The 20,311-nt window shown below is 38.6% G+C and overlaps 1 protein-coding gene across 4 annotated transcripts in view; it reads right to left on the bottom strand.

The window, feature by feature from the left end:
• Window positions 1-4,764: 4,764 nt before the first annotated feature.
• Window positions 4,765-20,311, bottom strand: part of CDH18 (cadherin 18) — a 202,477-nt gene continuing 186,930 nt past the window's right edge. For 2 of the 4 annotated variants that reach the window (XM_068397147.1, XM_068397148.1), the window contains 2 exons: window positions 6,782-7,033; window positions 4,765-5,267 (listed from right to left, as the gene is read on the bottom strand). In XM_068397147.1, coding sequence (XP_068253248.1) covers window positions 4,765-5,267; window positions 6,782-7,033 — 755 coding nt within the window. The remainder of the gene's footprint in view (window positions 5,268-6,781; window positions 7,034-20,311) is intronic. The other 2 variants (XM_068397149.1, XM_068397150.1) reach the window with 1 other exon arrangement.

Below are 20,311 nucleotides of genomic sequence, written 5' to 3'. Positions count from 1 at the left end.
AGTCTTTGAAATAGTGACACAACTGCATGACTATACCAAGCATTAAAATCTAGTTAAAAGTGCCATACCTTTCTGACACTGACCTCATGAATACTGCTGTATCACATCTGGTTCTTAAAGACAGACTGCCTTTAGATAGTTACATTTCTTTGGTGAGTATCAAATACAGGAGTGAAGAGAAAATAACCCATTCTAGTTGTGATGAGGAATACAATAACCCATCACCATAGCAAAGAGTATATTTTATTTGAAAAATACGAATAAAAGATTTTGTCCCTTTTGTTTATTAAAAGAAAATGTAACAATTTCTATCAGTAACACTTGCATAAGGAGGCATACTCTACATTACTCTTTTGTTAAAAAAAATATATTTTTTTGGAGACTTTGGAAAAATAACGATGGCCCAATACTTGCAACACACTCCTAATGTTCCTTAAAATACACTGTGCCATTTATATGTACTGCAAGTACAAGGTCTTAGCACTTTATAATCCACAAAGTAACCCCAGGCAGCGTAATTTCATATTCTTCTCTGCATTTAGAACATTTCCTTTGTTACCCTTTGTGTGAGTCTCTGAGTTTGGTTAACTCCAAACTTGTCGAATATTTAGATTTTCTAAAGGATGATTTTACAAAGCCTTAGACTACAGAAATTTCATAATTCCATTTAAATACCAGTGAGAATATTTTCACATAGACATTTTCTTGCAGTATTCACAACTTAAACAACAGCATCAATTAGAATTCAAAACCAAAAATGTTTACAATTATTTTGGTTTTCTAAGAAGAATGCAAAAAATAAAGTGCATAACACAGTGAAATTACTTTCAAATTTTACAGTCTTGTATGTGTATGTATTAAAAAGCAACACTAATAAACAAATTAATTTGTTTTCAGTGTATGAATCTTATCTAGTACCAGTTGAATTCAAGCTCTTCCTTGTCTTTAAAGTGTATTAAATTACATTTTTTACTGTTTTTAGATTGACAATATATTTTTATATTTTAAAATACTTATACAGACAATTTTCTCAAATGGCATGTTAATATTACAGCATACTGAGTGCCCTCACCATAACAAGAAAGAGGGTTTGTTTAAAGGAATGTGACTAATTAATTTGGTGTAAATGTACCATTAGTTGAATAGCTGTTGCAGAAATGAAACTGTAAATCAGAAAGCCCTTAAGCATCACTTTGTATGTGCCATTTAACTTTACTCAGTGTCTTCCAGCTTAAGTAAAACTGGCAGTTTTCAAGGTTAAGCAGCAATAGGATTACTATTTAGGCTAATAGGAAAATATTTGAGAATACGAGTACACAGAAGATCCATGAAAGCTTTAAGCAAAGGCTATACAATCAGACCTAACCATAAACTAGGAAAGAGTTTCCCACGATGCTTTCACTTAATGTATATTTTGTTTACATCATCAATGCTGCAAAATGATTGTGCCCTCCATGGCACACTGTTAATTTTCTTCCACTTGAATCAGTGTTAACATAGAAATTCTCAAATATAGTTTAAGTTTGTTTCTAGGACACAAAGGACCAAAGGAAAAATTTCTGGGATCAGGAAAAGAAATCTGTAAACCTGTTCTTTCTAAACCATGAGGTCTTTTTTTCTGTGGCCCTGAAGATTCAATATTCTGCTATTTGTCATGCAAACAACACGGCACTGTGATGTAAATTACTGTATTTGAGTAAAAAACAGTAAGCATCACAAGCATGCAGACATATCATGAGGGAAAAGCACATTTGGCGATCACTGTGGATAGACATACCAAACTGGACACAACGCAGCATCAGCGAAGCAGCATCTCAATAACCCTGCAGAGTTTTAAAGTATTCAAAATTCCTGGGGCTGTGGGTATGATGCACATGCTGTACAGCAGCAAAGACAGCACCAGGAATGGTGAAGAGGGCATTCTTATTTCTCTGAGATATGACCTCCTTCTCTCAGTAACTTAGTCAGAACATGAGCATAAGGAGTGATTACTTGCTTATGTCACTGCACTTCTGTTGGCTTTAAGCCTGAATGTTCTATGATGCAAATAAAAAGGAAACAGTGGTGGGAACACTGCTTAAAGCACAAAACATAACTGATTTTCACTGCTTCGGTGTAGGGCCATAGGGAACAGACATAAAGATAACCAATACCTGTCTCTCAAAACTATAATACAACAATGAAAGAAGTTTTCATGCAGATGTGGTACAAAGTACTATGGCCCACGGTACTACTAATGCTGAAATATTTTCTCCTTAACCCTCTACTCATACAATATAAAAATTTAGATGTTGGAATAAAGCAAGTGTGATCTAAATAAAAAGAAAATTTCTCCTCGTAAAATCCTGCACTACTAGTTGCTTCATTTGGGACAAAACTGAAACAGATCCTAGCTCTACTCCCAAAAAAGACAATACATAAACCATTCTCAGCTTGAGCACAACTCTTACTGCATTAAAGCATCTGCTTAAATTTATTCTACAATGAGAATATCTCCTTAAATGCACTTCTAGAAGATTCTGTATTTGGTAAAATTAAAAAAAAAATCTGAACACAGATTATTAAACTACTTTCAAATCATCAGCAGAACATTTTAGGGTTCAGGGTTTTTTCCCTTCTAAATTGTCTTGTGGGTTCAGATGTTGACCTGAATTACATTACAATTTTCAAGTTGTAAACAAAACAGTGTAGTAAAAGCCAATTCTGGAACTACAGTGCACCTAACACTTTTCAGGTTTGAAAAGTTTCTTACAAAGCTACTTGCTAATTTTTCCAGAAGGCTGTTTAAACTAAAAGCAGTCAACAACATCTCAGGAAGGAGTGCATTAAAAAAAAATAAATCCTCAAAGTAGAACTGATCAGAAGTTTCAGTCATGTCTAGGACCTACCCAACCATACAGTAAAGAAGAGAAGGCTTAATAATCTGTTTCACCTGTGTGGCCCACAGTAGGTCAGCAATAAATACAGACCCTGCTTAGAGAAGCAAAAGGTACTGTCTTCTCTCCTAAACCTGTGTGGCCCACAGTAGGTCAGCAATAAATACAGACCCTGCTTAGAGAAGCAAAAGGTACTGTCTTCTCTACTAAGCTGAAGGTAAGTGGCACCTAAAATGCATAGGGAAGAAATCTAGTGGAGTGTACAGATCTGTATCGCTCTCCATACCAGCCCAGAGGGTAAAAAAAAAACAATACACAGCTTCTACGCTGGGCAGTTTCCCTATCAAATGCATATTGCAGGAGGTCCACTTCCCTAAGTGGAGCTACAATTTTCTGAAAAGCAGAAGACTGTAAGGGATGGTGAGCCTTACAGATCATAATTTTTCATGGGACATTATGAGCTCCTGATGGCCTCATAGTATTATCACAAGAAAGACAAACAAAAGGTTATAGTTTCAAACACAACCAAGGAAAACAAGAATCTGCTGGATTAGGTGTTAAGCAGCCTGCAATGTTAAGCAGAACTCTTAAGCAGTTCTGCAATGCTAAAAAGTTACTGACATAGGAAATAAATTTATTTAATCCATAGGAACTGCAATAATGATACATTTTCATTTTTTCTTCCTCCACTGACTTAAAATGTTCCTGTTCCCATGATGCTTGAAATAGAGAAAAGCTTGCTCTGCTTAGATGGAAATTACTCCAAGAGAAATTAAATATCAGTAGATTAAATTAAAAAGAAAAAACCATCATCATCTTATTCTCTTTGTTTCAATTTTCTCTATTCCAATGTCTTACCAGCAGCTCTATTCTGCTTTCATTCACACACGGAAATAGAGAGACATTATGATTAAGAACTCTGTGTTGTAAACTGACTGTTGTAGCTCCTGGACTCAGACCAGTAAAAGACTGGAAAAGCTTTGTCTATTGACGTAAGTGAAGCACAGTGAACCAAACAACTGCATATTTTAATGGTGCTGCCATTGTTGTTTTTATTGAAAGAGCCTATGCTTCATCTGCTTTGCTGCAAAAAGAGTACTTTGGACTCATTCCATTTAAATCAATAATGTTCCTGTGAAAAGATGGGAAAAGAAAAAGCACAATACTGGAAACAACAGTTCCTCTAGCACGCAGTAACAGAGCAGGTCTGGGGTTATGGGCTAGAGCCATGTTTGGGCTAACACCTAATGATGCCTTCCCTCTGTTAGCTGGTTCTGGATGAAAAGATTATGAAGGATGTAATGAAATCACATCATCTCAATGCAACCTGCTAATTCAATAAGATTAAATCATCAAAGGACCATTTATTTAAGAGGACAGGTGTGGCTTATCCCTTCTGTAAAGGAAACAGACTGTTAGCACTTCTCACACTGATAGTAAACCCCATTGGCTACCTCACATTGGGATCACAAGGCCTACAGCACAGCTAGGAATGCAACATCACAACCATCAGCAAGAGATTTGCTCCTGCGTTAGCTATCTTCCTAAACAGGCATGACCATAAACTTACTGTAGCTTGGAGATGTTAAGCATATTGCAATAAAAATGTCATTGCTTGTCTTTACTTTAGGTATTGTTACAGATACAGTACCACAGACTTTATTGAGCAATTAAAAAATATAGACAAGGGACAATAGCTTCTTTTTTCTGTATTTTTCAAAATTTGACTTTCTTCCAATTGGAGAACCCAGTTTCAAACATGAAAAGGGCACTTGTTCTACAGTAACTGCATACAACTTGCTCAGTTCCAAGTACTGTATTCATTTTTTGTTACCGTTGCTGTTATATCTCCAGTCGTTTAGGAACTTCTCTGTTCTGGGAATTACAACTAAGTTGTTCTTTCTGATTCTATTTCCCCATAGAGTTCAGCTAGCTTCTTGAACTCAGGTCCCCAGTCTCCAAGGTAATTATAATCCTGGTCAGAGTGTGTTGTGGCTGAATCCAGAGAGCTGATAGATCCAGTTTCTGACCTATGACCCTCATAGGCATATGTTTGTAGGGAGTCATACGGGGGCACGCTGGGGTCCAGATCAGCCTCTGCCAGTCTTTGTTTAATGAACTCCTGAACATTTATACTGTCAAGGCTTGAGGAGGGATGATGCCTGGCCACATGCTTCACTTCAGGACGAACATCCCTCCGATATTTTAGCTCCTCAGCAGCTGATGGATTCCGCAGTGCTGTGATGTCAAATGCTTCTGTGTCTTCTTCTCCACCACCCTCATCATCATATGTCACAACATTTTCCCGGACATCTTCTTCTGAAATGATCAAGGGCTCCTTCTTACTACGTCTTAGGGTGATGAAAAGGACCACAATTGCTAAAGAGAAAACTGCAGATATTAGATTAGGTTTAAAGTTTACATCTGAAGTAAGTACATATATGCTACAGAAATAGCAGATACTAAGTCATCAATACAGAGGTGTAATACTTTCAGGCTAATATTGGAATTTGGGATCATTATGTCAGGCACGTATCGGTAACAAAGGGTCACCAAACCTGTCCAATATGGAAAAGAGCATACTTATATTCCTAAGTGAGCAATGTCTTTGTTGTGTAACGTGTTACCTGAAGATAGATTACTGTATGCCTGGAAAGCACCCGTGAAATCCATACGGCTGTGTTTTGTCATAGAAACATGCCAAAGTGCAACAGGTTGAGACCACACAATTAAAGGGAAAATTAATAATGCTGTACTGAAACTACAAACTTCCGATACAGGCTCATCTTCCAAAGGGCCAGTAAAGAGCACTCACTGTATGTTTTCTTTGTGGGAATTGCAGAGGTTTCTTGAGTCAATAGTGAAATCTACTAGCCAGATTATCAGGGTTCTCATTAAGGAGATAAAAGGGGATAACATACTTTCAGTTAAATGAGAAATGAGTAACTAAGGCTGACATTTTTCAGAAGCATTTTTAAGGGCTTTCAGTGCTTCATTAAAATTTATATTTAGTGTATATATTGAATTAAAATGTAAAAGGTTTATTTTTTCTCTTATGAATATTCCATCTTAGATAATAAATGTAAGATTATAAAATAAATGCATAACCATACATTTTAAAACAGCTTTCTGACAAGGTACTTCTGAAGTAACCTGTGAGAAAAGTAGTCTTTAGAAGATGTGGAGCCTTTGGAAAAAAAAATCTCAAAATCTCTTATGTGGGTCACAGTGCAATTCTCATTATTTCTTGCTGTATCTATAAGAACTCAGAAAGACATGAGTAGTACAGATATGTACCCAACAAGTTGTGCCTCTACCAGGAAAAAGAAAAGAATATTAACTAATGGGTGACATTCAAATTGGTCTGGGCAAAAAAAAAAGTCAAAAGAAAATGCACTTGCAAGGGTATTTATCTAATGGAGTCATCTTATAGTCTCATATGTCCCTTGCCTCTGTGGATTATGTTGTGCATTCGTATCAGCTTATCCCACAAAGGTAATTAAGAAATGGCTTTTGTACAGTGCTAATGGTGCTTCTTACAGTGTAGTGCATTTCAAAAAGCTTCCCTCATCTCTTTTCTATCATTTTTCACACTGTTCTAGACACGGAATTAGAGTCAGTAGCTTTTTGAAATCTTTCCAAATTACAAAAAAAAAAGATCTTCAGTGCTAATTACTTGATAACCTCTGAAAAATAATTTCTTGTGGATTCCACATATTCATGAATGCACTTTAAAGGCATTTTTCCCTATTAATTTTAGCTAAACCTTTCCCCCCTAATCACAGCTATGTGTTCCTAATTGCCTTCTACTACCAGGCAGCCTCTGGTTCAAAAAAAATTTCTGCCCTGTCACATTCAGAGAGCCACTGGAAGGACAGCATTACTTAATATTGAAAATGTCTTACCAAGAAGAATGACAACACAGAGTAGGATTGCGATTAAAGCTCCTGTGCTCAAGCCAGCGGAGGAGAGGAAAGCTTCAGCATGGCAAGTTCTCACTCGTCCATCTCTCTCACATGCACAAACCCTAATTGTGAGAGTACTGCTGCTGCTGAGAGGGGGCACTCCACCATCAGAAATCAAAACTGGAAGGTAATAGATATCTTGAGAGGTTCGACTGTATCTCCTTCGTCTTGTTAGGATACTGGCTGTATTATCTACAATATCAAAACCACAATATAATTTTAATGAAACAAAAAATTAAAAATGTTATTGACCATTTGTTTCCCATCGAGCAGAAGCAGGGGCATCTTAAAACTAGACAGTCCTAGAAAAAGCACAATCTAGAATTAAAACTTGACATGAAGCATTTGTGGCCAACTGGGGGAAAAAGAAGAGGCAGAGGAAAGTAATTAGCATCACATAAATAAGATTACTGAAGCTCATGTACCTGTCGTCTTAGAGCCTAAATGAACTTTGACAAACATTTTGGGCCCAGTTTGCAGGTGTTTTAATCCCGTGTTATGCTGTTGGTAGTATATGGACACTTGTAAATGAGAACACCTGGAATTCTGAGAATATCTGTTGTGGAATTAATCCACAACATAAAGTCCTCTTGATTCTCAGAAGAATGTTAAAAGGTCTTTAGCAAAAGTTAAAATAAGACTTTCATCTTTTACTGTTTGTGATAGGTTTTATAGATCAAGTGAGCTTTCAGAAAACAACTGAAAGGACAGTGGGACTCATGCTGTGGGGACATCAAGAGGAAGAGGGGGAGAGAAGAGGGATGGAGGAAGGGAAGAGAATGGAAAGGGAAGGCAGCAGATATTAAATGTTCTAAACCAGTAGAACTTAAAGGTAAATAAGGAAAGGGGACAGAAAGTGACGTAAGACTATGTCACTGTTGTGTTACCTACAGGTCCATCTGTCATATATTACAGTCAATGAGAATACTAATGCTTATTATATGCACATTGCAAGAGCATTTATAGGCACTAATTAGTACGGCAAGCTGCCACCCATATCCTGTTAAATTCAGGAAATTAAGGGGCATAAAGAGAGTGCAGGGGAAAAAATGCTATGATAATACATAGTTATATCTTATTTTCATATGTGTAAAATTTAATTTCAATTTGTTGTCACCACTTTAAAAAATAAGAGCCCACAGATAAATCAAACAAAATTGGAGACAGAGAGAAATCAGAAACATGAGCAGGACTGAGAAATGGGAAGAGAGACTGGAAAGGAAGAGCTCTTCTCTCATACTGCTTGCCCACGATTAAGTCACACAGTTTTCAAACTGCAGAGTTGTGGGTTTGGAGGTTTTTAACAAACACGACAGGGGTGATAAGTGCAAAAATACATCTGCTAGGTTTCTCTTCCTATTACAAACAAACTAGAAAACTACTTATTTTTCTTTACCACTGTGGCTACAGTATTAAATAGTTTTATCATAATCTATGGAAAAATGAAGTCTGTGACGCTTAGTGAAAATCTAGTGCAACAACACATCTAGTGTAGCATATTTTAGCCCATAGGACTGATTACTTTCCACATGCATATTTAAATAGAGGAATTAAGTTTTTGTTTAAGCTGGATGCAAACTGTTTACCAGGTGACAACTCTTCATGCCACTTCTTCTGTCAAGCTCTGTGCCAAATTTTAAAACATTTATTTTTAACTCACTTCTCTCAACTTTTTGCTTTTGCATGTCACCCAACAGTGGTACTGAGAAAAACTGATAGTATAGCCCCACATCAGCATAATATCCTAACATAATATATTTGTAAGCAGGTTTCACACAAGAAATATATATGAGGTGGGAAGTAATATCCTTGCTGCTGAGCCAAGAACTGAGCATCAGGTTCCACTCCATTGAAGTTTATTAGTTTTTCTTCTCCACCCCCCTACTTATCTTCTTGGAAATCTCGAGCATGGTGAGTTTCTTATAAGCTCATTAAGTTTCGTTCTTCTCATTTACAGTAGGTGCAAAATATGATTTTTATTTATTTATTTATTTGCAGTAGGCCTTGAAGTCCTCTTCTGCTTGTTCATGTCAAGGTACATTTTTGATGACTGAATCTCAAGATTTATGCCAATTTCCTCTTTAGAGGCATGACACCAGCCACTTATAATGCCATTTATATTCATTCCATTTACAGAACCCTGTTGAAACCAGAATGAGATGGACAGATAACTCTTCAATCTGAAAAAATCTGTCACAGAATAAGATCATCATGTTGTGGAAATAATATTTGCACAGAGGTTATAAAATAGAATCATCGAATGATAGAATGATTTAGGTTGGAAAGGACCTTAAAGATCGTCTAGTTCCAATCCCCCATCACAGGCAGGGACACCTTTCCACTAGACCAACTTGCTCAAAGGCCCATCCAATCTGGCCTTGAACACTTCCAGGAAGGGGGCAACCACAACATCTCTGGGCAGTCTCTTCCAGTGTCTCACCATCCTCACAAGAAAGAATTTCTTCCTAATATCTAGTCTAAATCTACCCTCTTTCAGTTTAAAACCATTACCCCTCATCCTATCACTACATGCCCTTGTAAAAAGTCCCTCTCCAGCTTTCCTGTAGGCCCTCTTCAGGTACTGGAAGGCTGCTAGAAGGTGTCCCCAGAGCCTTCTCTTCTCCAGGCTGAACAACCCTGACTCTCTCAGCCTGTCTTCATAGGAGAGGTGCTCCAGCCCTCTGATCGTCTTCCTGGCCCTCCTCTGGACTCGTTCCAACACCTCCATGTCCTTCTTATGTTCGGGCCCCAGAGCTGGACGCAGTACTCCAGGTGGGGTCTCACGGGAGGGGAGTAGAGTGGGAGAATCACCTCCCTCGACCTGCTGACCACGCTGCTTTTGACGCAGCCCAGGATACGGTTGGCCTTCTAGGCTGCAAGCGCACATTGCCGGCTCGTGTTGATTTTCTCATCAACCATCACCCCCAAGTCCTTCTCCTTAGGGCTGCTCTCAATCCATTCTCCACCCAGCCTGTATTTATGCTTGGGATTGCCCCGAACTATGCACAGGACCTTGCATTTGGCCTTGCTGAACTTCATGCGGTTCGTACTGGCCCACCTCTCAATCCTGTCAAGGTCCCTCTGGATGGCATCCATTCCCTCCAGCGTGTCGACTGCACCACACAGCTTGGTGTCGTTGGCAAACTTGCTGAGGGTGCACTCAATCCCACTGTCCATGTCGCCGACAAAGACGTTAAAGAGCTCTGGTCCCAATACTGATGCCTGAGGAATGCCACTCATCACTGGTGTCCACTTGGACATCGAGCCGTTGACCACAACTCTTTGAGTGCGACCATCCACACAATTCCTTATCCACTGAGTGGTCCATCTGTCAAGTCCATGTCTCTCCAATTTAGAGACAAAGATGTCGTGCGGGACAGTGTCAAATGCTTTGCACAAATCCAAGTAGATGACATCAGTCACTCTCCCTATCCAGCAGTGCTGTAATCCCATCGCAAAAGGCCACCAAATTTGTCAGGCACGATTTGCCCTTAGTGAAGCCATGTTGGCTGTCACCGATCACCTCCTTGATTTCCATGTGCCTCAGTAGAGTTTCCAGGAGGATCTGCTCCACGATCTTGCCAGGCACAGATGTCAGACTGACTGGCCTGTAGTTTTCCTTTTTTCCCTTTTTGAAAATGGGGGTTATGTTTCCCCTTTTCTAGTCAGTGGGAACTTCACCAGACTGCCACGACTTCTCAAAAATGATGGATAGTGGCTTAGCAACTTCATCCGCCAGTTCCCTCAGGACACATGGATGCACCTCATCAGGTCCCATGGACTTGTGCACCTTAGGTTCCTTAGATGTTCTCAAACCTGATCTTTTCCTACAGTGGGCAGTTCCTCATCCTTGCAGTCCCTGACTCTGCCTTCTGCTACTAATTACCTATGATAAAACATACTATTTCCCTTACAAAGTTGCCAGATATGACACACAAAATAAAAAAGTATTTTCAATAACCTGCGGAAGAACCTCAACACAGAGGTGATTAAAAGATTCTGTGTTATAATTGAGTCTATTGGCGAAATCAAGCTTGAGATCACTGAAATTTGGATTGCATTTATTATATAAAGAAAACTCTTCCCTAAAGCAGAGAGAGCAGTGGCCTTAAGGCCATCATTACAGATTGTGCCCACCCATGGAGGTCTTACTAGGCTCTGCTAGCCTAACTTTTTTTTTTCCTAAGATATGCAGAAAAATCTCAAGTCTAATTTTACAAATTTGGACCAGCTTGTTCTTTGATACATGTATGGCCTTGTGCATTTAATTAAATGCAGTACGTCAACATCTCAGTGATCTATTTTAAAATACTCCCAAAACAAGCAAATAATCTTATAGAACACAGATTACAAAGAGGTAGATTACCTGGATGTCTTTTAATTTTTCAACACATATATTGGCATAATCAGGGGGTAAAGTAAGCAGCTGTTTTACTTTTCTGCTACATAATGTTGCATAAAAAACTTTGTTTTCTTTTTTTTTTAATAATAACGTCTCACCCATTTCCTACTCTCTCCATTTTTTTGTGCTAGCCTGTCAACCCCAACTTCCCATAATACTGCTGGAGGACACAGATAAAATCTTCAGTGGTTCAAAGAGGGAAACCGCCATGGAATACAAAATGACCTTCAGCTGGTCTGCCTGTCAGCTGCCAAAGCAGTGGCAGATTGAGCTCTAGATACAGCCCAAGAGTAGAAATAAACTCACATATCTGTGATTAGTAGGGAATTTCAAACAAATACATATTTCGCATAAAACGGAGTTAATATTCTTGGTATATGTAAGGTGATGACTGCTGCTTCTGCCTTTCTACACTCAGAAAAAAGCTTCATCATCATCTCCCCCATATGCATGAAAAAGTCCACTGGTTTTCTAGTTGTGCAGAATCCAATTTAAAATTGCTTCCCTTCCTTGAAATGCAACTTGTTACAGATTATTAGCGCAGCTCCTATCTAAAAATTTCTCTTTTTATCTCCTGCACTTGCAGGTTGTTAAACAAAACTAGGCTGGGTAGTGAGTATGATCCCTGGAATACCAGCTGTTCACACTGCTAAATTTTAGCACTCTCCCTTGGTCTAGGCCAAGTAGAATTCTCTCACATAACACTCAAACACAGTCGGAATTAATAACATATACCAGGGACCCTTCCCAGCAGGCAGTAGGGACAAAAGTGCACCAGGTTTCTCTCCTCCTACTTTACAGTGTTTCAACATTATTCCAACAGCCTGTGGATCCTTAAGCATCCCTAAACAGCCTTGACCTACACACTCTGTAGCACATAACTTCCTTTCATGACATGATAACACTGCTCTGTTGGGCTGCAGTACAACCTTCACATTTCATAAACTCAGAAGAGGAAAAAAAAAAATAAATCTGAGCTCCATTGGGTACTACACAGGGTCCAGAAGAGGTATAAGGCTAAGTGGTATGTAATATACACAGTCAGCCTGTGTTACTAAGCTTCATTGCAAGAGAACAGTCACAGTCCTGTTTTTCTTTGTGGGTCGTTGTTCTTTTTTTTTTTTTTTTTTTTTCCCCTCAGCACCAATACTGCCAGAATAAACTAAAGTCTGAGTGGTCACCTAGAAATCCCACTGAAGTCATTAGAGAAGTGCAACATTCCCATATGTACTTTTTAGCACATGTACTTATCAACAGAAAGAGAAAGCAGTTTCAAAGAAGTGACAGTTCTAAGGAGAATTATATTTCAAGTTATAACAAATGAGAAGATGACAATCACACAACAAAGTTATGCAGAAATAATACCTTAAAAACCTAAGGATATGTTCAAGGACTCAGCTTGAAATGTAATTCCCTATTGGTGGCAAGTGACACCATATCCATAAGCTAAACATTAATATTAACATCTGTGTGTCTCATAAAAAAAAAAAAAATTCTCAGATTTTATACTGCTAAATCCAAAAGATGAAAGCAAGTGTTTTTACCAATAATAAGAATAGCCTTTCTTTTCTGCTTGATGATACTCCATTTCTGTTATGTTGCCTACAAGCCCCAAACACTTCAGTTCAGCTACCTTGTTCATTTAAGTAAGAAAATCCTACAAAATTTTCTCCATGTAAATCTTCCTGGGCCTACACCCAAGGAAGGCCCAGTATTAAAATCTGAGCAGGAAAGCATAACCACCTCCTTCCACCCTCTGGCATAAATCTGAAAAAGAGTGAATGATCCAGTATCACTATACAGCTACAGAAGCAGCAATGAAAATACAAGCTGGAAAGAAAAACATCAGAGAGCAAATATAATGAAATAAAACTGAGGGTTCCTGAGCAGGAATCTAGCTGTAAGGAAAGGATTTAAGCACGGAGACTATTGGCAAAGATGTAAAAGAAAGAGTGTTGAGATGTGAGCATGTATGCTATAACTGAGGACAGATGGGGGGAAAATTGTAAGGACAATAAATAAAAACTGTGAGAAAAGCAAAAAGAAAAGACCAAAATGAGAAAACAGACAAACTGGACAATTCAAATGTTACAATGAAAAAATTTTAAAAGAGTTATGATTAAACCATGCTTGGCTGGGGTGGAAGGTCTTGACAAACAAGGAACTGACACTTTTATACTGCACAAGATAAAAACAAATTGAAAAAAATAGAAATTTTTTCTTTTAATGTTGTATTTGTTCTTTCAACATTAAATTGTTTTTCTTGTATTGTTAACATCATAGAATTAAATATTAGTATAAGACACAATTTTAGGTAAAGAACATCCCACAATCAGATTTTTAATTTAAAAAATTTGCCATGGTGAATTTATGTTATTTGTATTCTCTTGAGTAATAGCTAGATTTCTGTAGAAACAGATGTTACATGACATATACCCAGGAGATTCTGTAACAACATACACAATTCTCAGCATTCTCAAAGAAACAATGTAAAGCTTTTCCTTCAATGCAATTTCACAAATTTGAACACAAATAGAAACTATGATCGTAATCGTTGGGTCACTGGCATGGAAATTTTCTGCTCCCAATATCATCAGAAGTTATAATTCTCACTATTACTCTCAATATTACAAAGAGTTACAGATAGTAACTTTTAGTGCATGCCTGTGTGTACGCATAAAAAAAACCCTGGAAAATAACTCAGCTCTCATATACTGTTCTTTCTCATTAAATCTTTTAGAATATTTTACAAATTAGATCTCTAATATTTTTACAGACAAGGAAACTGCATCTAAGAACTGATTTTCCGAAGGTCACTGAGAATCAAGGGTAGTAGAAAACGACCAACGCTAATGCCATTGGCATAATACTCAGGTTCTAGTCAGAGCTCTATTCTTGAGGACAATTGTATGTAAAGGTATGCCAGCAGAATGAACAGATGATAAAGCTTAGCCAAACTGCAGTACCAGCTGAATCCTGACAGCTATTCTGATGTTCTATGCTTCCACGTTTTGTTTGCATTCCTTATCAAAAACTATTGGAAGACCCATTGAGAGGGGAACTAGAAAGACAGCAACTTTTAAGAGAAGGATCTTAACGTGAAACAAAAAAATCCCACAGACTCTAAAAGATAAATTCAGCCAAGTGTGAAGACAGATGATGATGACCTAGGAAAAGTTTTACTGAGGGGAAAAAAAAAGTTATATCAACACATTTAGTTTGAAAGGGAGGAAAGAGGATAATGAATTGAGAAATTCCTTTGATACCTGAAAACGGATACAGCAGATAGACAGGGAAGACAAGTGTATAGGATAGCAGCAATAGCACTAGGATTATGAGAACTACAGATCTGATTCTTTTAGGCTTGGAAGTAAAGATCTCTTTACCTCGACAGATTTGAACTGTGAACTTCACCCCTGAGAAGTATGATAAAAACCAGGACTCGCTGGAGATGAAAGGTCTGGCTGCTAAGGGAAATTAACAACTCTACACAGGGAAAGAAAGATTTCTCTGGTTCCTTGTGGTGCACATTGCCCCATTTCATGATCTAAACTTTCTCACATTTGGGTTATGCTTTGCAAACATGGCAATTAGAACTTGATTCATCTCAAGTAGGTTTGAGGTTACACATGGGAAATTCTGCATGGCTCCAACACAGCAGCTCTTCACACTCTGAAGATGTGGTAGTTTATTAAGCCAGACTGCACACTGCATACAAGGCTGTTATCACATTCCTCTTTCCATCTTCTCTGCCTTTTTACATTGAGCTTCTGAACTAACAAAAGGAAGGAGGGCACAGGAAAATTAAGCAAGATGAGATACAATGATAACACCATGAAAGTGACTACTGGAGCGCTTTGGAGGATACTCACTTATTCACAATTTGAAAATTCTTTTAACACATCATACATTACAGGCAGGCATAAGAGAAATGGAAGTAAAAAAATAGAGCAAAAACCTGTTTATAGCTTAAGGCGTGTTTTAATTTTCAGCTTTGCTTATATCAGCAGTTCAACTTCCATAATTTTTCTGTGAAGTCACAACTAATTAAAACCAAAACAAAATATATTGGAATTATTTGCATTTCTTATATTTCTAAAGTTAGAGCAGTTAATTGCTTTATGTGGCACTATACTGATAGGCATTTCTGTTTAACTTCTTTACTGATAACTCTTGTAAACATTTTTTTCTTTTGTGTTGGTTTCAAAGCTATTGCCAATGGGCTTCCTTTCTAGTTCACTGGCTAGCAACATAGCACACTTTTCGAGCCTGAAGCGTAGTTATTTGTTTATGGGTTGGTTTGTGAAACACCAACAGGTAGAAGCACTGAAAACAAATGTATGAAGAACCTGTACACTATGCATTAATTTACCTACCTGATCAATCTTAGATCCAATTTTTTAAATCAAAAAAAGATTAAAGAAGTTCACAGGCCTGTGGAACAAAAATATCTCCCTCTGTGGTAGCTAGTCCTGGTTTTCGGCCCTTTTTACTCATAGTAGAAGTCTTTTTTTTCCTTTCATGTGTTGATTCTATGGTAATAACTGCTCAGGCATTCAACCTGTTTATAGTAACAGGACTTCTATGGACTGTGCTTACAGTCACCAGGTATAATGCTAGCTTTGCACTTTCTCAAACATCATTTCTCTCAAGGTAGAACTTGTCTTCTGTACAGGATGCTATTTCATGGAAGGGCAGTAATAACTCTCAGTACTACACAACCAGAGCGAGCATGCCATTTTGATGCAAATGAAGGCAGGAACTATGTAGCTGTTTCCACCTTATGTTGGGTTGCAAAGTGGGGGTTTCAACCTGACCTCTTTTAATGCCACTTCAGACAATCTAAAGCAACTAATACATGGTCTGGTATCTGGCATGCTTATTTGCAATGTTAAAGCCCTGAGGTCAGTTCACTGTCCTGCCACAGACCTCATGTTCAATATGGTTGGAAATAATACTTTTGCACATATCAGGGAAGAGAAATAAACAGAAACTTCTGCAAGGGAATTCACACTGGCATGGGGTGAATTACTCTCTGGAGGTTGCTCTATTCCTAAATAACAGCAATGCCAAGTAAAACTGATCTTTTTTTGACTTATTTTTGATCTGTAACACAGAAAAAAATGATAATTTCCATAACAGGCATGGGTGGATGAACACATTACAAATTTCATCTTATACAGATGCCATTAAACTCAACGTGCTCCAGATGTTACAAAAAAGCAGGTCTCTACTTCTGTTGGTATTAAAGTATCTTGTGGCATGGCATAAAGAAAAATGAATCTCCAAAGGGACAGCATGAGAAAAATGGCCTATCTTTGTTTCAACTCCAGAATACTCTCCATCACTGGGCAATATTCAAAAGGCCAGATCTTTGAGAAAAGTGGGTAGAGAGGAAAAATAAAACTGCAAATATTTTTGTGAAATGAAACCTTTGTCCTGAAGAAATAAAAGGAGAGAAAAACAAATGCTAAGCATTCTCTAGGGAGTTGTTCTTCCTTGAAAGTAAGGTTAACTTTGTCTACTTTCAGAAGTTTGCAGTCTCAATTTATTAAAGTAAGATAATGTACAAATCTTCTTGGTGGTGTCGGGTGAATGTGCACAGTCTCTGTACAAACGTTATTATCCAGGAAATTTACAATTCCCATTGGAGCATCCATGCTAGACTGTATATCTTGTGAAAAAAAAAATACTACCAACAAAACAGTGCTTTACAGTGCAAAAATTCATAAATGTTCTCATGCACCTAAGTGAACTGTCCTCTGGGGGTTCAATCTTTTGCCAGCTTCCTGCAAAGTGTGGTGTAACTTCTGAAAGAGGTCTCTAATAGGTAACAATATAGGCAGAAAAGTGAATTGATTTTTTAAACTCAGAGTGAGAGACACTATGCAAGTGTGTGTCTATATGTTAATGATTGGGGATATCATAACAATGACATATGCTCACATGCATTTTCCAACAAACTAACAAATTTTGACAAATATATCAACCATTCTTTAAGCATCTGGAAAAATATTATCACTCTCTTAGGATAAAAAAAAGTATAATTTTAAATTTCAGTACTTAGAAACAGTTCTATTCTGAAGAGGCTCTTTCATCTTTCCTATGATTCCCCAACAGAAGGTGCTTTTAGCCTCATATTGACCTGGCAAATTTTAAATGGGACAATGGAACATCTAAAAGCAGATGTTTCTGATTAGGCAAGAAATGTAAGTTTGAGACATTGCACACAAATGAAAAAAACATTTGAAAATTATCTACGATAACATCCTAAAAAACAAAGTGAGAAGAAGACAGACAACAGTTGACTGAGTTATGTAGCATCTGAACTGCAAAATAAAAGCACTTCCAGATTAAAAAGTGCTTGGCTGCTCAGGTTTTAATAGAAATTGCAACATTTTTCTGGACAGAATGAATTGTAAACAGCCCTGTTTTAATTAAAAAGCCTTCATAAGTACAATTCCCAAACAAACAAAAAGAAATCTTCCCTGGGTTTGCTTTCTAAAATTGCAGGAAATGGTTACAACTTAATGCGTTTTCTTTGTATAGCAAAGAAATTCTCTTGCAGCTTTTGTTCTGTCTTGCTTACATGTGTACAGGTACTGTATAATTTTGTTGGCTGTCCTCTCGTTCATACTCTTAAGCTTTTACTGTCTCTGAATAGTACTTTGTCAGTATATAAAATAACCCAAATAGCAGCAAAGAATCTACCATAGCTGAAGAACCCAGTCAATACGGAAAAAGGTATCATCTTCTGTCTTTTCCATTTTCTTCTTTAAAATGAAAATTGTAAACACCAACAGAATCCCAAAAGTGATCCAAGCAACTCAGGTTCCGCTGGACTGCATATTTGGCATAACCCTGTGGCTGTCTCCTGACCTACATTTCCCTGAGGTTTACAAGCTCTGCATTATAAAGGTGCATATTCAAAGGCTGGAGCTTCAACACTGTGGAGTTACTGAGTAAAGGCAAAAGTTCAGGCCCAAGAAATAAAAGCTTAACTGTTCATATGATCAATTAGCTAGACTGACACGTTAATATCTTTTTCCTCTGCTGAAGCCATGGAATGTTATTGACCTGAATCATACACATGCTTGAACTGTATATTGCTCCAGCCTATACGGGTAGGTAGGGACAAACTCTGAAATCTTATGCTTGTGCAAATCCTCTAGATTTCAAAGTGCATAGATAGAAATGTTAATATTTAAAGATCCAATTCAGTGCTGTAGAGTCTTTTGATCTTGTAGCTCTACTGATGGTAATGGAGTAGGGGAACATTCATTCAATACTGTATTGGGGCTCAAAGAGCAGAATTCTGTTGTTCGGGGTTATGAAAACAATGGAAGAAAATGTCTACTGAGATTTTTGTGAAATGAAATCTTTGTCCTGCAGAAATAAAAGGAGAGGATAACTGGATCCAAAGATGACTGCAAGAGAAATATAGCTTTGCAAGTGACAGATACAGCTACCACTGACTATCACTTTCAATGTGACATCAAGTGTTTGGTTTTTATCATTCTGCAAAACATTATTTAAAACTCTCTTAATGCAATTGATGTAGTTTTTTTCTTTAAAAGAACATGACAGAACAAACAAACAAATAAAACCCTTCAAGAATGCCAGACACTATAGAATTATTAAATCCAGAGGTAAAAATAGCAGCCATCATGTGTTAAGAGCATTCTGATCCTTTTTAACAGCTGATGCTCAAAAACATGAGTTTTCAAAAATGCAAACTTGTCACAGACATAAGAAAAGCCTCTTCCCACCATCTCTCAGCTATTTCCTGGAATAGAATCAATCAATCAACCAGGTTGGAAGAGACCTCTGGGATCATCGAGTCCAACCATTGCCCTGACACCACCATGTCAACTAGACCATGGCACTAAGTGCCATGTCCAGTCTTTTCTTAAACACATCCAGAGATGGTGACTCCACCACCTCCGTGGGCAGCCCATTCCAATGTCTAATAACCCTTTCTGAGAAGAAATTCTTCCTAATGTCCAACCTGAACCTCCCCTGGCGAAGCTTGAGGCTATGTCCTCTTGTCCTATTGCTAGTTGCCTGGGAGAAGAGGCCGACTCCCACTTCACTACAACCTCCCTTCAGGTAGTTGTAGACTGCAATAAGGTCACCTTATTGAGCCTCCTCTTCTCCAGCCTAAACAACCCCAGCTCCCTCAGCTGTTCCTCGAAGGTCAGACCCTCCAGACCCTTCACCAGCTTGGTCGCCCTCCTCTGGACTCACTCCAACACCTCAACATCTTTCTTGAAGTGCGGGGCCCAGAACTGAACACAGTACTCATGGTGCGGCCTCACCAGTGCCCAGTACAGAGGGACAATCACTTCCCTAGACTGGCTGGCTACACTATTCTTAATAGTGGCCAGGATGCCATTGGCCTTCTTGGCCACCTGGGCACACTGCTGGCTCATGTTTAGCCGGCTGTCGATCAGCACCCCCAGGTCTCTTTCCGCCGGGCCGCTTTCTAACCACTCTTCCCCCAGCCTGTAGTGCTGAGGTTGTTGTGGCCGAAGAGTAAGACCCGGCACTTGTTCTTGTTGAATCTCATGCCGTTGGTCTCGGCCCATCTATCTAACCTGTCCAGATCCCTCTGTAGGGCCTTCCCACCCTCCAGCAGATCAACACTCCCACCCAGCTTGGTGTCATCTACAAATTTACTGAGGGTGCACTCAATCCCTACATCTAGATCATCTGTAAAGATATTGAACAGCACCGGCCCCAGAACTGAGCCCTGGGGAACACCGCTAGTGACTGGCTGCCAGTTCGCCCCATTCACCACCACCCTCTGGGCTCGGCCATCCAGCCAGTTTTTAACCCATCGAAGAGTCCACCCATCCAAGCCCCGGGCAGCCCGTTTGTCTAGGAGGATGCTGTGGGAGACAGTGTCAAATGCCTTACTGAAGTCTAGATAGACTACATCCACAGCCCTGCCCTCATCTACTAAGCGGGTCACTTGGTCATAGAAGGACATCAGGTTGGTCAAGCAGGACCTGCCTTTCATGAATCCATGTTGGCTGGCCCCGATGCCCTAAAAGCAACAGAAATTC

Source organism: Nyctibius grandis, chromosome 3 (assembly GCF_013368605.1).
Source record: "Nyctibius grandis isolate bNycGra1 chromosome 3, bNycGra1.pri, whole genome shotgun sequence".
Lineage (NCBI taxonomy): Eukaryota > Metazoa > Chordata > Aves > Nyctibiiformes > Nyctibiidae > Nyctibius > Nyctibius grandis.
Note: the sequence above shows the minus strand (reverse complement) of the source record. Positions and strands in the feature narration are given on the sequence as shown.